This window comes from Myxine glutinosa, chromosome 10 (genome assembly GCF_964187855.1).
Source record: "Myxine glutinosa chromosome 10, kmMyxGlut1.1, whole genome shotgun sequence".
NCBI lineage: Eukaryota > Metazoa > Chordata > Myxini > Myxiniformes > Myxinidae > Myxine > Myxine glutinosa.
The window spans coordinates 36,767,842-36,786,117 of record NC_136270.1 but is presented as its reverse complement, the minus strand read 5'-3'; the positions used below and the strand labels follow the sequence as shown (position 1 = coordinate 36,786,117).

Here is an 18,276-nt window from a genome sequence, read left to right as displayed (position 1 = left end):
AAAATGTGACAAGACATAGTTAGTCATCCATAAAGTATATATTTTCAAGTACAAATAATCTGAATAAAAATGTACATCTATAAACATCACGATCAATCTATATAAGAATCTAGTTCCTATGTTTCAAGCATAAAGAATTTGAATAAGCAAGCAGGCACATCTTTAAACATCATGATCAATCTATAAGAATCGAGGAAGTTCCTGTTTCAAGTATAAAGAATCTGAATAGTGAATAAGCAAGCAGGTCAATCATGATCAATCATAAGAATCTAGTAAAGTACCTGATACCTATATTTACAGACTAGGCACTTTACGAGACTTGACCCTTGCAACGTCTTGGATCAATTTGTCGAAGTCAATCTCTCTGAGAATGTCACATTCGATACTCATCAAGGCCAGGTGACTGAGCCTATCATGACATATTGTAGTATGGAGTCTGTTCTTGATGAACTTCATTTTACTGAATGAACGTTCTCCAGAACAGTTTGTGACCATGAGCACCAAGTACATCCGAAGCATTATCTCGACATTTGGAAATGTATCCGCAACTTTCTTGTCCATCAACAGTTTGTTAAGGAAATGTTCTCTCCCTATCTTATCATCTTCATATTCCAGTAAATGAGTGAGGAAGGCTGCAAACTGCACAAGTTCAACACCAAGTGTTTGATCTAGAATCTAGATCATCCTTGTACTCAGCAACCAATTTTTCTGCAGCTGCTTCGATTTCATCGCAGTCCAGTGATTCCAGTTTACGCAAGAAACCGAAAAGAGAACAGGTGTTCTCATAGGCTTCCAATCGTTGCTCCAATGAACTCAGAAACTGATCAATTACTGGAAGAAAATTCTGAACTCGAAATTTTCAGACAGTGAGAGTGCAGCTTCTTCTGATCGTCCATATGTGGAGGCCCCTGGGCAACTGCCCAGCTTGCCCATTCCTAAATCCGGCCCAGGTCACAACAACATCCGGTGCCCATGGAGCTATTAGCATTCTCAGCGTATTAACTGATTTTGTTGGTTCTGACCATGGACTGTTAACCTCGATGTTCTGCCTGAATATATGGCTGATGTATCTGAAAGCTGCGATGGCATCAAAAACGTAAAATGGTCGTCCTTGAGTTATAACGATATTAGCCTTTATGCAATGAAATCCAAGTCTGGACTTGATTATATTATAGTACCAAGCTATATGCATACCTGTTGTAGGTTGTAGTGCTAGCTGCTGCTTACCTGAGCATATTCTAGCCAGTGATAAACTGTATGATGATATAGTGTCTGTCTTAGTCAAAGCTAGTTATTTTTTCACCTGTAAATCAAGAAGATCTGATTATACAATACCAGGGTGTGACCCCATTAGAGCATGTGCAAGATCTGCATGATGTATCCAACTCCTCTGAGGTAAACCCCAGTAAGGACTACTTGGTGATTTGATGACCAAATCTAGAGGAAAGTTCAAGTATGCCCTGTGTGTCTGTCGGCATCATCTCTCTATATTATAAAAGAAGGTTTTTGTTTGTTTGTCTGCACGCGCTAATCTCTTGAACGGTGAAAGATAGGAGGAAACCTCTAATACAAAAAATGTCGGGACGGGCCCCGGGAAGGTTTTAGGCTAGGTGGCGAGATTCGTGCTACCGTGTTATCAAAAGTACTTTAGTGTGTCTTTCTGGTCAGGTGTACCAATGTAAGTATTTGTGATAACCAGTTTGGTTTTCGAAAAGGTCACTCCACTGATTTTGCTTTTTTGTGTTTAAGCAATTTGTTGATTTTTATGTTGCACTGGAAAGTCATGTATTGTACGCCGCTCCTTTCCTATTCCATCTCCAAGCGCTGCATGACGTAATCAGAGTACTGAGTACTGAGTACTCCCTTTTGACGCACACCGAAAGAGAGTACTCAGTTTTCACTCCGTGTTTGTTACTTGCAAAATCGAAGAATTTTCAAGTACTGTATATTGTTGGTTGGTCTTGTGCATTATTCTGTCTGTTTGTCTTTTTGTCAGTCACCTACAGGTCACAATTTTAAACCCATCTTCACGAAACTTCACCAGATGGTAGAGTTGGTCAAAAGGAAGAAGCCTATTCATTTTGAGGTCAAAGGTCATCTTGAGGTCAACTTTCTAAAATTGACATTTTTTGATCCGATTTATTTGAAAATTGAACAGCATTTGAATATTGAGTCACTACATTGGGAAAACAGCTATTTTTGAGGTCATAAGGTCGAAGGTCAACTCAAGGTAAAACTTCTAATATCAATTTTAATATCCGATTGACCCGAGCCTTGATTTAGATCGTCAATTTTAATGTTAATGAAATGGACAATTTGATGTATCCATGGCAACCTTCTTGTGGGGGGGGGGGGGGGGGGGGTGTCGATTTCGCAAGTGTCCTGCTCTGCATGACGTCTTCTTGCTTTCTTGTTTGTTTATTTTTCCGGGCATATCTCAGCCATCCTATGAGCTAGGAAGCTGAGAGTTAGGCACAACAGCGAGCATGTCCTTTGGCAAAAACGTTGATTTTTGTTTTTAGATTGAACAATCAATTAAGCAGCAATATTGCTACCCCTGTGTTGCGAGCAAATATGCTGCTTCGAGGGTTTTTTCATCTGCTCTTATTCGTGACCATACTAAGCCCATAAGAAACACAGATCGAACCCCCTAACTTGTTGAGGCAGCACCGCACAGATCGAGTCCCACCACAGCATTTGCTGCACGACCTGCCAGCAATAAGTGTCGCCTGCCACTCAAACACATTGTCTCTGCCTTTCTGCGCACTAACCCAGATGTGGGTTTTGTGGTCAGGAACAATAATAAGACCAGAAACAGCCTTTATGATTGAAGTATTATGCCAGACACCAACGCTACCTGCTTGGTGCACAACAAGTTAGTGCAGGAATTTGGAATATGGCCATGGTGCCGGTGATAGCTCGCCTACTCTTCACGAAGAAAACCGTGGGATCTTTAATGTCTACCAACTAATGCCAGCAAATGGGCCACCCAGTTGTTTTTGATGGGGGTTTTTTGATACAAAGTTAAGGCTTGTGTAAAAGCAAGAAGAATAATGAATGGATCAGGATGCAACAGACCAAAAGCAATAGCAAGTTTAATGTCCATCAGAGGGAAGGCAAACACATTGATGAATCACCTTGGGTGTGAAATACCAGGTTGACAGTTTGTAGCAGAGCCGGGATTCAAAACCAGGCTAGAAAGGTTAGAGGCGAGTGTGCATACCTCTAAGTCTAGGCCATCCTGACAACCAATGTTACAAGAAAGATGACGCGCAGAGCAGGATACTTGCAAAATCCACCCCCCCCCAAAGTTGCCATAGATACATCAAATTGTCTATTTCCTGAAGATTAAAATTGACGATCTTAATCAAAGCTCAGGTCAATCAGATTAAAATTGATGATTTTTCAGAAGAAAATGATGATTTTGGAAGGTTGACCTTGAGTTGACCTTTGACCTTTTGACCTAAAAATAGTTGGTTTCCCTATTTAGTGACAATGTGCAAATGCTGTTCAATTTTCAAGTCAATCGGTTGAGAATTGACGGCTTTTTAGATGAAAATTGATGATTTTTAAAATTTGACATTGAGTTGACCTTTGACCTTTTGACCTCAAAAATAGTATGTTTCCCAATTTAGTGACTCGATATGCAAATGCTGTTCAATTTTCAAGTCAATCGGTTGAGAATTGACGGCTTTTTAGATGAAAATGGATGATTTTTAAAATTTGACCTTAGGTTGACCTTTGACGTTTTGACCTCAAAAATAGTTCATTTCCCAATTTAGTGACTTGATATGCAAATGCTGTTCAATGTTCAAGTCAATCGGTTGAGAATTGACGGCTTTCTAGATGAAAACTGATGATTTTTAAAATTTGACCTTAAGTTGACCTTTGACCTTTTGACCTCAAAAATAGTTCATTTCCCAATTTAATGACTTGATATGCAAATGCTGTTCAATGTTCAAGTCAATCGGTTGAGAATTGACGGCTTTCTAGATGAAAATTGATGATTTTTAAAACTTTGACCTTAAGTTGACCTTTGACCTTTTGGCCTCAAACATAGTTCATTTCCCAATTTAGTGACTTGATATACAAATGGTATTCAATTTTCAAATCAATCGGATTCAAAATGGCGATTTTAGAAATTTGACCTCCAGATGACCTTTGATCTTTGACCTCAAAATCAATAGGCTTCTCAATTGGGACGACTTATACAACTTGGTGAAGTTTCGTGACGATCGGTTTAGAATTGTGACCTGTAGGCCGGTGACAAACAGACAAACAAACAGACAGAACCACAAACAGAACCGACCAATGTACTTGAAAAATCTTCGATTTTGCAAGTAACAAACAAACACACAAACCGGAGTGAGCAACATACTTGCAAAATGTTTTTTTTTTTTTTTTTGCCAAGTAACAAACAGACAGAATAAAGCACAAGACCAACTAATATACTTGAAAAATCTTCGATTTTGCAAGTAAAAATATTTTGTCTCATTTTCTCAAGAATCTGTCACGCATGGCACAATAATTTATTGCGTACAATATGTTGGGTGAATGTTGGGTAAATAATCCATCTCAGAATAATTGTACACTTCTGTTTTTGATAGTCATCTAGTGATTTGACATTCGTTGCATCTTGAGGATGGTGTCCTCCAACCAGTGAACTCACCATCTTTCCAAAAGTCCACCGAGGCAACAATTCTGATTCGAATTTTGCAATTTGGTCTGAATGCAATTTATTCAATGTGATTGCACAGTATCTCTTCAATTAACTTCTTGTTCGAATTTTCCTTTTTCGAATACCGTAATGTCTTTTCCACATTGCATGTCATAATGGATTTTATTAGTTAATGAACACACCGTGTTGGCATTTTAATGTTGGATGCTTCATTAAATAAATGTTCCTTTTTTAGAAAGGTGAGGAAAAGTTGGATTGTCATTTTTGTCATTTTTGGATTACCATTTTTGTCTCGTTGAGCTGTCAGTTCGATATCTCATTTAACTCGTAAATTGTGTGTCAATGAAAGTCAGAAAAGTTGCAAATATCAAATTAAATATAATGAGGAAGATTCAGTGAGCATATAAAATTTTTTTTTGATTTCGACGCAATACAATAATCTGTTGAGTGAATGCCCACTCCAATATAATATAAGGAACAATGAAGCACCTGTGCCACATGATTGATGCAAATAAGCTCTTATCACCTTCTCAGGTTTACATGGACTCGATAAATGAAAAAATGAATGAATAAATGTCTGTTCATTCGAAGACGAGCCATGAAAAAAATCCTTGAAGATGGCATGACAGATTGAGTTCATCCTTGAAACATCAATGCTATCGAGCCATCTCAAATGGGACATCCCAGTAAGATTTATTTTTGTTGCATTATACTTGACTGCAGGATAAGGATAATTCATATGGTGAGAGCTCTTAAAATAATGCACCTGCCACCACAGATGAAAGACATGATTGGGGAAAATTTGTTTGTATTAAAGACCTCATGATTTGTTTACAATAATAAAGTCTAAGGGCGTTTGTGTGCTTGTATGGCTACACGCAGGTTTCCAGGTAAGTACTCGTCGTAAATCACCGATTAGTTGTGATATGCGTTTGTGGATTTTTTTTGTTTTCGATTGCTTTCAATGCCGTCACACTGATCCTATATGTACAATTTATACTGGTATTGAGCTATCTCTGTTTGGATGCAGAACCATGGCTGCCTATTCAGTGTATATCATTAGCAAGACATTTCTATTTTGCTGCTCTATTGCCTCTGCACTTCGGGGTGTGCATCATTGTGTCTGTACGAATGTACTCTTTCACAAAATTTTGTCCGCATGGTGAGGGGTAGCATGACATGGGTGTGCAGATATATACATATATATGAATATATGTATATATGTATGTATATATATATATGTATGTATATATATATATATATATATATATATATATATATATTGTTGTGGATATGAGGATTGTGTTTTTTATTGTGTTTTTTTTAATTATTATTGCTTTATTCTGGACCCTCCTGCCTCCAGTCTGTTGTATAAAGGTCAAAGGGCGTTCCCGTAGTTAATTCCATAAAGCATACACGAAGGACACCATATATCCCTGTTCAGTAGTTATATCCTTATTATGTGTATTAGGCTAAGGATTTGTCTTCCATTAATTTAAATACTCCATTGCACCAAGTGAAATAAGAGTAGATCCCCTTTCATTCACATTCCCCTTCCAACAATTGCCAACTGTTCCCTCCGCGACTCCATTCGCCACGAGGTCGGCTTGGAGAAGAAGGGGGAGGAGCTGCCGACTCCTGGGCGTGCCCGCCCATCGTCATCAAGGGCGGAGCCAGAGGGCCGTGCCGACCAATCAGGCCGAGGCGAGCTGACCGATGGGCGTGTCCTGGACACCAGCGGCTTGATCGCCTGAGGCGCTATATAGAGCGCGCGTGAAAGCAAGAGAGGAAGTTGTTGTTGGACTAAGAAGTTGTTGTTGGACTAAGCAAGAGAGGAAGAGTTGGATTAAAGAGAGGAAGTTGTTGTTGGACTAAAAGTTGTTGTTGGACTAAGCAAGAGAGGAAGAGTTGGATTAAAGAGAGGAAGTTGTTGTTGGACTAAAAGTGGTTGTTGGACTAAGAGTTGGACTGAGTGGGACTAAGAGTTGGACCAAGCAAGAGAGGAAGTTGTTAGACTGGGTTGGACTAAGAAAGAGAGAGAAGAGAAGGGGCGAAGCGAAGCAAAGAGAGAAAGAGTCCTGGAGTTTGTGAGAGAGAGAGAGGGAGAGAGAACCCGTCACACCAGACCCCCCACCAGCGGCGTTGGCTCCACCAAGCAGCTCCGACCCGTTACCCCGCGCACACGACAGGATTGGTGGCATCGGCGGCCGTCGAGGTCCAGCCCGACGTCCCGTGCGGGATCAAGCTCCAGCCAGCTCCGTGCCTTCCTCCCCCTCCAGACACCCACCTCCTGTCATTCCTGCCTGCAATTTCCTCATTCGTGTACGTGAGTTTGTTCTGTTTGTTCTGTCCTGGGTTAATTAAGCCTGTTTAGATAAGTTAGCGATTTTCACTGTGTCACCTTTCCTCTTCTGTATTTTATTTTATTATCCTTCCTTCTCCTTGGTTTCTTTGATTGTGTAAATAGTAGGAATAAATTTAGTAGCATTTCCAACCTTTTTGCTTTGGTGTTCTTCTTCTTCACATCCTTCGCTTTAGTCTTTTCCCCATTGAATATCTGTGGTGCGATTTTGGCCAACGTTCAGGAATCGGGTTAGTCGGGGTAACTGTTCGGGCGTGGCGGCCATCCGCTCGGCAAACAGCAAACAACATCCTAGCCGTGTCCGTAACAATATATATCTATATATATATACTGTATATATATATATATATATATATATATATATATATATATATCTATCTATATATATATATATATATATATATATATATATATATATATATATATATATATATATATATATATATATATATACATACATACATATATCTATATATACAGGGTGAGTCAAAAGTAGCGCCCGATTTCTGTTTAATATATATATATCTGTGCAGCGTCTGTCCTGTCCTGTCCTGTCTTGTGTTGTGTTGTGTTGTCACTGAACTACTTTCTCAAACTTTTGTGAAATCGTACCAAACTTCTGAAATTTCTGAAATTTCTGTTTCGCTCTATTGCTCCGTTTGAATGCTTCGTGTGAGCAAACTGTTTGAAGGATCTGTATGAAATTTGGACATAATACACTTAGACAGATATGCTTTCCGTGAGTGTTCTTATAAAAATTTCCTGCGATCAAAATTTCATGTGAAAAAAGGGATGTAAAAGCCGTGGATTTTTTTTCACCCAACATTTTTTTGCGTGGTTAGTGCCCCTACTCTTTCGGCATCTGCTCTTATCTCTCCAAGTCATTGGATGAGATTTACGACGATGCTGAAGCACCGGATAAGACAATGAAGCCCAACAGACACAAAGAAGAGGGTAAAGGACGGCGGGAATTGGACGTGGAGGACCGGGCTAAAATCCTGAGAGTGCTACAGGAAAACACCCATCCACTCACCATAGAGACCACGACCCTCCACCATATCATAAATGGCCAGGTGGCAGATGAAAAGGTGAATGTGCAAGATGCATTGAAGATCGGACAGGACATGAGCACACTGTTCTCTTCATCACTTCCTGAGAGATTTCATGCGCCCATCTCAAATAAGGTGGTGACAATGACATTCACCAAAAAAAGAGTGAAGGTCAATGCGAAGATCATATGTGACCTTGAGGCGTTGTTTGCTCGGCTGCTGGTGGTGGGGAGCAAGAGAAGAATGGAGCTCTCTGCCCTCTTTGACTACGAGCTCGGCCCGGTCCCTGCATCCATCATCGATGAGTATGGATGCCTCAGGAAGGGTAACAAGTCTGTGATCGTCCAGCGTCTTGGAATCCTTGCCCCCAATCCCCACCCACCACATGTTGTACTTGTTGATGCATCGCAGCTCATCTACCACGTGGTGTGGCCATCGTCAGGCACTGTGGCTGACCTCGCAGCCAGCATGGGGCGCCGGCTTAATCGCTACATCACCGAAACATTTGTCATCTTTGACCGGTATGAGCAAGTCTCTGCCAAAGACCACGAGAGGCAGAGAAGAGCTGGGGAGAGCTCAACAGAGTACCGACTCTCACTGACAACCCCTCTACCTAGCCGCGACAAAGTGATGAAGAACAAGACAAACACACGGAGACTGGGTGAGCTCCTGTGCACACACAGCATAGGAGATCACATCAAGATGGTCAGCAAAGCAGACAGTATTGTCACTCATGACGAGGCTGACGTCTCCCTCATCTCATACATGTTGGATGCAGCCAGTCGCGGAGTTGAAACTGTCTGCATTCTCAGCGACGACACTGATGTTTTCGTACTCATGGTCTATTGGTGCTGGATGGTGGGTATCACATGTAACCTGCAGATGGAGAGATGGGATGGCACTATTCTCAACATCAATTCGACAGTAGAGAATCTCGGTGAGCAGTGTCGCTCTCTCCGGATGTGACACCACCTCCTATCCCGCGGGGAAAGGGAAGGTGTCCGCACTCAAGGCCATGAGAGTAGTACCTGGTGACCTGCTTCACTTCATCGGAGAGGAGGGAGCTACTGATTTACAGATTACAGAGGCAGTGAGTGGTTTCTTCCTGGCTCTGTACAACGAGAGGGAGTCGGCATCTCTGAACGTCGCCAGATATGACCTCTACCGAAAGCGCAAAACCCCCCCAGCACTGAAGACACTGCCTCCTACAGAGCGCAACGCTCTCCTCCATGGACGGCGTGCCCATCTACAGGTGCTGCTTTGGAAAGCAGCAGACTGCCCTGACCCACCAGCTGTGGACATAACAGAGTTTGGATGGAATAAGAAGGAAGGCGAGAAGGGAGAGGAAGTCATCATGCCCATCCTGGATGCAAGCCCCGTTGCTCCTCCTGCCGTGTTGGAAATGATCAGCTGTAGCTGCAAAGCTGGGTGAAAGCCCTGTTTAACAGCAAAGTGCAGCTGCGTAGCTGCAGGCCTGGCCTGTACCAGCTACTGCTTCTGCAAAGGCTCTGATAGTACATGTTGCAACACACTCACAGCAAGAAGAGCAATATGACAAGAATGTAGAGTCAGGAGAAGAAGATGAAGACGATGAGGATGAGTTTTATGATGAGGATATGCTTTATAACAGTGCAGAGTAGTAGAAGTGCAAGACGCTCTTTCTTGATGGAAGTTTTATGTTGTGTAACTAGTGCACATATTTTTCAGCTCTGATAATTTTGGGTATACTTGTGTTTTAATTTTGAGGATATTATTTACCCATAGTCATATTATTCTAGTTTGGTATGGTACTTGCCTTTGTTACCTCTAATACCTGTGAATAAAAGTGGAGCAATAGAGCGAAACAGAAATTTCAGTGTCCCAGGCCTATGTTTGATGGGGTTAATGCTATTAATGCTAATGTTGCTAATTGCCCAACATATGCAAGTTAGCATCCGGCAGTTTCTAAGTGCTGGGGACCCATACTGTACATTTCTAACTTAAAACTTTGGGGTACTCAACATTTCCGGGTTCACATTGCTGGCAAGTAGACTACAAGGGTATTTTTTTTGAACATTTTTCCAATTATTATTTTTTGGGGGGGGGATTTTTTTTTTCAACTTCAATTGTTTATAAAATGTGATATCACGTATATTACAAATACATTTGTGCAAAATAATTGTTTGAATTATAATTGGTTTAAACCATGACAAAACGGCAACTCGGGTACAGTCATTTATCTATATATCTACACATCTGGGCAGTGTCTGTGTTCTCACTTAACGACTCCCTCAAACTTTTGTTTCCGTGGTTGTGAAGTGTTTTTAATAACGGTGTGGTGGTTTTGAATCACGTGGTGGTGAGGTATTTTGAATTATGTGGTGGTGAAGTGTTTTTAAATGACGTGGTGGTGAGGTGTTTTTAAATCACATGGTGGTGAGGTGTTTTTAATTACGTGGTGGTGAGGTATTTATAATTATGTGGTGGTGAGGTGTTTTTAATTATGTGGTGGTGAGGTGTTTTTAAATGACGTGGTGGTGAGGTGTTTTTAAATGACATGGTGGTGAGGTGTTTTTAAATCACATGGTGGTGAGGTGTTTTTAAATCACATGGTGGTGAGGTGTTTTTAATTACGTGGTGGTGAGGTATTTATAATTATGTGGTGGTGAGGTGTTTTTAATTATGTGGTGGTGAGGTGTTTTTAAATGACGTGGTGGTGAGGTGTTTTTAAATCACATGGTGGTGAGGTGTTTTTAAATCACATGGTGGTGAGGTGTTTTTAATTACGTGGTGGTGAGGTATTTATAATTATGTGGTGGTGAGGTGTTTTTAATTATGTGGTGGTGAGGTGTTTTTAATTATGTGGTGGTGAGGTGTTTTTAAATGACGTGGTGGTGAGGTGTTTTTAAATCACATGGTGGTGAGGTGTTTTTAAATCACATGGTGGTGAGGTGTTTTTAATTACATGGTGGTGAGGTATTTATAATTATGTGGTGGTGAGGTGTTTTTAATTATGTGGTGGTGAGGTGTTTTTAATTATGTGGTGGTGAGGTGTTTTTAAATCACATGGTGGTGAGGTGTTTTTAATTACGTGGTGGTGAGGTATTTATAATTATGTGGTGGTGAGGTGTTTTTAATTATGTGGTGGTGAGGTGTTTTTAATTATGTGGTGGTGAGGTATTTATAATTATGTGGTGGTGAGGTGTTTTTAATTATGTGGTGGTGAGGTGTTTTGAATTAGTTGGTGATGTGTTTTGAATTACGTGGTGGTGAGGTGTTTTGAATTACTTGGTGGTGAGGTGTTTTTAAATGACGTGGTGGTGAGGTGTTTTTAATTTCGTGGCTGTGAGGTGTTTTTATTACGTGTTTTATGGCTGTGAGGTGTTTTTATTACGTGTTTGATGGCTGTGAGGTGTTTTTAATTTTGTGGTGGTGAGGTGTTATTATTACGTGTTTTATGGCTGTGAGGTGTTTTTATTACATGTTTTATGGCTGTGAGGTGTTTTTAATTTTGTGGTGGTGAGGTATTTTTATTACGTGTTTTATGGCTGTGAGGTGTTTTTATTACATGTTTTATGGCTGTGAGGTGTTTTTATTACGTGTTTTATGGCTGTGAGGTGTTTTTAATTTTGTGGTGGTGAGGTGTTTTTATTACATGTTTTATGGCTGTGAGGTGTTTTTATTACGATTTTATGGCTGTGAGGTGTTTTTAATTTTGTGGTGGTGAGGTGTTTTTATTACGTGTTTTATGGCTGAGGTGTTTTTATTACGTGTTTTATGGCTGTGAGGTGTTTTTATTACGTGTTTTATGGCTGTGAGGTGTTTTTATTACGTGTTTTATGGCTGTGAGGTGTTTTTATTACGTGTTTTATGGCTGTGGGGTGTTTTTAATTTCGTGGTGAGGTGTTTTTATTACGTGTTTTATGGCTGTGAGGTGTTTTTATTACGTGTTTTATGGCTGTGAGGTGTTTTTATTACGTGTTTGATGGCTGTGATGTGTTTTCAATTTCGTGGTGGTGAGGTGTTTTTAATTTTGTGGTGGTGAGGTGTTTTGAATTACGTGATGGTGAGGTGTTTTAAATTACTTGGTGGTGAGGTGTTTTGAATTACGTGGTGGTGAGGTGTTTTTATTACGTGGTGGTGAGGTGTAATCGTCCCAAACTTCCAGTCTGCACCTACCCCTTCCCATTGTATGTGCTGAGGGGTTCTTTCTTGAAAAAAAAAACATTCAACCTAAGTCTTCAACCTAAATTGCCTATAAAAATGTAATATCACAAGCATTTGTGCAAAGTAATTGTTTGTATTATGATTGGTATAAATCATGACAACACAGCAACTCAGGTACAGTCATTAGCCTCAGCTAAAATAAGCCCGTTCCTCAGTAACGACGCTTGGTGTGGCGAGCGCAGCGAGCCGAGTCAAGCTAGTTTATATATATATTTCTGTCAGTTGATTGTTTGTTTGCCATTTGTATTACAGTGTACAAGACGGTAGAAATAAATGAATGACATGTTTATCTAACCATTTATTCTTTGGAAAATTATTACGGAAGTGTACCAAGCTGTTTTACTTGCAATTTTCAAAGTGCCCTCCCTCGTGATCGATGTACAATTGCAGCCGAGCAGGCACAGAGTGGCACACACACTTGCAGAGTTCGATATCAATTTCCTCAAACTTTGCAGTGATTTGAGCCTTCAATTCCTGAATGGTACGAGGCCTTTCATGGTAAACAAGGTCTTTCATGAGCCCCCAAAGAAAGAAATCTGGAGGTGTAAGGTCTGGCGAGCGTGCCTGCCACTCGATCCGACCGCGGCTGCTGATCCACTTTCCGGGAAAGTTTTCATCAAGCCACTGATGAACATGACGTCCATAATGAGGTGGAGCTCCATCTTGCTGGAAATAACAGTCCTGATCTTGTACCCTGGGCCAAAAGAAGGTTTGCAGCATATCCAGGTAAATTTCTGCAGTGACAGATTGCTCAAAGAAAAAGCTTCCAATTCCAATTATCCCTAATGGAGATATGGCTGCCCAAACTGTCACGCCAGGTAAATTTACCTCCTTCTCAACTGTCACTCTTGGTGAGTGAGTGAACTCGCCGTTTATCTGCAGATTTGGAAGTGAGCCAATCAAGTGTTATCCGTATCCTTCACCATAAAAAATGGAAACCTTACATTCCACGCTTACTGCATGCCCTTCATGATGGAGATGACAACCGCCGTCTTCAATTTTGCGAAGAGTTCTTAGCTAAACTTGACGAAGAGGACACAATGCTAGACAACATCTGGTGGTCAGATGAGGCATGTTTTAAGCTTAACGGCACAATTAACAGACACAATTGTGTCTACTAGGCTGCGGAGAACCCAAGAGTGACAGTTGAATGAATATATATGAATATATTATATTATTTATATATATTATATTCACCCAAGAGTGACAGTTGAATGAATATATATATATATATATATATATATATATATATATATATATATATATATATATATATATATATATATATATATATGGCGAATCAAAAGTAGCTCCCGCACCCGATTTCTGTTTTTTCGGCTGTCAGATTCTTTCTGGGATGTCATGTTGTTAATAATTGTCTTGCAGATTATTAATTTTCTTAGTTTATTTATTTTATTTTTTTTGCAGGTTATTGCTGAGAGTTTGGAAAGTTACTGAATTTGCACCAAATTGAACCATGAATTACCTTTCAATGAATCAACGCATTGCGGCCGTGAAACATTATTACAAATGTAATGAACAACCAACGATGGCAGCACACCGTTTGGCACAGGAATTCGATATTAACCCACCCCAGGGAAGAAACTTACGATTGATTGTCGAGAAATTTGAAGCAACAAGGTCGGTAGCCACTGCAAAGAAGTCCGGTTGTCCGAAAATGGCAACAAATGTAGCTAAGGCTGAAGTAGCCATCAGGAGACTGGAGCAAAGTCCGCAAAAGTCAACTCGCCATATATCTGCAGAGTTGGAAGTGAGCCAATAAAGTGTTATATGTATCCTTCACCAGAAAAAATGGAAACCTTACGAAAAACAGAATGGAAACACCATAAAAAATGGAAACAGACCTTACACCTCCAGATTTCTTTCTTTGGGGGCTCATGAAAGACCTTGTTTATCGCGAAAAGCCTCGTACCATTCAGGAATTGAAGGCTCAAATCACTGCAAAGTTTGAGGAAATTGATATCGAACTCTAAAAGCATGTGTGCCACTCTGTGCCTGCTCGGCTGCATTTGTGCATCGATCACGACGGAAGGCACTTTGAAAATTGCAAGTAAAACAGCTTGGTACAGCTCCGTAATAATTTTCCCCCGAATAAATGGTTAGATAAACATGTCATTCATTTATTTCTACCTTCTTGTACACTGTAATACAAATGGCAAACAAACAATCAACTGACAGAAATATATATATATAATATATTAACAGAAATCGGGCGCTACTTTTGACTCGCCCTGTATACACGACCGGTCAAAAGTTTTATAACACCTCAATTTTTCCATTTTTTATTGAAATTTAAGCAATTCAAGTCCAGTGAATAACTTGAAATGGTACAAAGGTAAGCAGTAAACTGCTCGAGGTTTTAAAAAAGTTTAGGTTAGCAAAAACAGGAAAATAATGTAAATTGCACAGTTATATTGTAAAAAAAGGCCTTCTTCAGGGAACAAGGAATCGGGTTAACAACTTACAGCTGTTCTGCAGCAATGTAAGTAAATTAAGCCTTGAAAGTTGATGCAAACAATTCCTACAGGTGTCCCAACCTCTGCTGATTACTTGATTACAAACCCCCTGTCTGTATCAAAGCAGTATTGGAACAGACTGTTATTACACCCTCTGAAGCATTATTTGGACAATATTGCACTGCAGGAAGTAGTATATTGCTATCATAATGGCGAGAAAAAGGCAATTAACAAAGGAAGACAGGCAGACTATTATATCCCTTAAAAGTGTAGCTCTTTCCTTTAGAGAAATTGCAAAGAAAGCCAAGGTGTCAGTGAGTACAGTTTCCTACACCATCAAAAGGCACTTGGAAACTTGAGGAAACTCTGACAGGAAGAGGTCTGGCAGACCGAAAGCCACACAGAATCAGAAGACAAGTTTCTGAGAGTCAATAGCTTGAGTGATAGGCGGCTCACAGGACAACAGCTTCAAGCACAGCTTAACACTGGTCGAAGTAAGTAAGTCTCAGTTTCAACTGTGAAGAGAAGTCCTCGAGCTGCAGATTTGACAGGTCGAGTGGCAGTAAGAAAGCCATTGCTAAGATGGCAAAATAAGAAAAAGAGGCTTGCCTGGGCCATGAAGCACCGCCATTGGACTACTGAAGACTGGAAGAAGGTCTTATGGACCAATTTATCAAAATTTGAAATTTTTGGTTCATCACGCAGGGTTTTTGTATGCCGTCGAGTAGGCGAAAGGATGGTTCCTCAGTGTGTGACACCAACTGTCAAAGATGGAGGAGGAAACGTGATGGTCTGGGGATCTTTTGCTGGATCCAGAGTCGGCGACTTGCACAGAGTGACTGGCACCCTGAACCAAAATGACTACCACAGAATTTTGCAGCACCATGCAATACCCTCTGGTATACGCCTAGTTGGTCAGGGGTTCATCCTACAGCAAGATAATGACCCTAAACACCTCCAGGCTATGTCAAAACTACCTTCGAGGAAAATAACAAGACGGTAGGCTTCAAATCTTGGAATGGCCAGTGTAGTGAAATTATACCAAGGTGAACCCAGGGTGTGCTCGCTACAGAAGGGGCGTCTATAAGACCCGGGACAACCGGGGCGCGCGGACACTCCAGCGGAACTCACTGTGACATAGTCCTGTAGTTTGAATGGTATGTACGCCCCTAAATGCTGCGCTGACTGTCCTCTCTGTTGGACCATTGCTATATTGAATCGACCATTGCTCATGAAATACTCTGATTTTAATGCCTGTTGCATGCATGTATTCTTACAGGATGTACTACAGATCTAAATGATATTAAACCTACCCAGAGGTCAAGTCGTGTCTGAGCTTGATTTTCACGACATTTAATATCATTTAGATCGCCGGAATGGCTGACCACAAGATGATCGTGGTACCGATTCTCGGAGCCGACCCTCAAGCTGAGGGATCAGCATCGGAGTTCACTCACTGGCTCAAAACGCTGGAGAATTACTTTGCTGCTCACGAAACAGAGCCCACCGCAGCGATAAAGCTGTCCGTGTTACAGTCGAAGGTCTATCACACCGTTTTCCGGAACATTTCTCGATTTGGGACGTACGCTACGGCTCTAGCCGAGCTGAAGCGCCTCTACATAAAGACACGGAGCGCTGTGCACGGCCGGCATCAACTCTCTCAGCGGCGACAGCAACCATCTGAATCGATCGATCGCTTCGCGCAGGAGTTGCGCTACCTGTTGGCAGACTGCGTGCAGGACGTCCGGACCCACGAGCAAGTGCAGGACGACTTGCTCCGAGATTCATTCATCTCCGGAATTAATTCTGGAGTCTTGCGGCTCCGGCTCCTGGAGGTCGCGGATCTGACATTTACAGAGGCACTACGGCTGGCACGCGTATACACAGATGCCCGAGAACAATCCACCGCATATGATCACCCACGAGTCGTGGCGGGGACCTCGCAACTCGCGTGACCGGAGAGGGCTACCGCCGAGGATACGGAGGAGGACCCGACCACTACGGCCGAGTCTCTGGGAGCTCCTGAAGCGGACTCCGCTTCCGGCCTCACTGCTGCCGCCGCTGCCCGGCCACGGCCTGACCGGTATGCAAAATGTTATTTTTGCGGGAATCGGCAGCACCCTCGCTCTGAATGCCCGGCCCGGGAGGCTACATGCCACCTGTGCTCCACCAAGGGCCATTTTGCAAAGGTCTGCAGGAAGGCCGCTCGGGGCACGCGTCCCCGCGCGACCTTGAATGGGCTCATCGCGGAGCCAACGGATCGAGCGCCGGACGGGGTGCCTCACTCGGCTTTGAGGAGCCGCTCTCCTTCTCGCGGGCCTCTGGCTACACGCCCGACCTTGGTGAGATACATCGGGCCGCCGAAACAAATGGCGCGAACGCGACCGGCCACAGCGCGACCGACCTTGACTGGCGTTCGAACGCCTACTTCAAACAAGCGACATGCTCCTGCTTTGGAAACTCCTCTCGAAGTGCGGCAAACGCAGCACGTGACTCGAGCCCCATCTGACGGCGGCTTTTACGAATTACATGCACCCACTTTGGCATATGAATCTGCAGACGGCAGAGATCTTTCTCACGTGACGCGAGCGCCATCTGGCCGCGGCTCTTACGAATTACATGCACCCACTTTGGCATATGAATCTGCAGACGGCAGAGATCTTTCTCACGTGACTCGAGCGCCATCTGGCGGCTGCTCTTACGACCAACACACACCCACTCTGGCAAATGAAACTGCTGATGAGCCAACTGACTTCAATGCTCCTGCTGAGGCCCAACCTGCCGACGCTGCCCGAAGGATTGCAGCCGGCGTGGGATCCACCCGCGAGGCGCGATCTTCTCGCCCGGCCGGTACAATACCTGCCGGGTCTGCCGGCCTTGCGCAGGCCATCATTCCGCTCACGGTCGCGGGCGTTTTTGCGCAAGCTTTGATTGACACGGGGTCCACGGATAGTTTTATCGATCAGCGACTCGTGCATCAACATGGGTGGCCGGTTCTCGGGACAACCCGCCGGATCTTCATGGCCTCTCAGGGACTTCGGTTGAGCACAAAAGGGGCGTGTCGATTGAAACTTGTGATAAAGGGACACACGTTCCTGGACGTGTATCTCATGGTATTACCTGCTTTATGCGCTGACGTTCTGTTAGGACTTGATTTCCTTAAGCGGCATGGACGTTTGGAAATAGACTTCGGAGGGCCGGACACGCTCGCTGTGTGCGCCCTCGCTCAAATGGACATGGAGCCACTCTCACTGTTCCCCAACCTGACCACTGATTGTACCCCTGTAGCCGTCAAATCGCGGCGCTACTCTCGCGCGGACGCGCAATTCATTGCGGAAGAAACGGCCCTGCTCTTAAAGGACGGTATTATAGAACACAGTAGGTCACCGTGGCGGGCCCAAGTCTTAGTGGTGCGGAGTGAGGCCCACCGCCGGCGCATGGTAATCGACTATTCGCAGACGATTAATCGTTTTACACAGCTGGATGCCTACCCCTTACCGGGGA

The 18,276-nt window shown here is 42.6% G+C and overlaps 1 protein-coding gene across 1 annotated transcript in view; it reads left to right on the top strand.

The window, feature by feature from the left end:
- The window catches only part of LOC144894136 (uncharacterized), a 147,671-nt gene extending 130,821 nt beyond the window's left edge, over window positions 1-16,850 (top strand). Inside the window, exons 3-4 of the mRNA XM_078786223.1 lie at window positions 5,213-5,364; window positions 16,052-16,850. Of these exons, the coding sequence (XP_078642349.1) occupies window positions 16,149-16,727 (579 nt within the window). The 5' untranslated portion in view covers window positions 5,213-5,364; window positions 16,052-16,148 and the 3' untranslated portion in view covers window positions 16,728-16,850. The remainder of the gene's footprint in view (window positions 1-5,212; window positions 5,365-16,051) is intronic.
- Window positions 16,851-18,276: the final 1,426 nt, after the last annotated feature.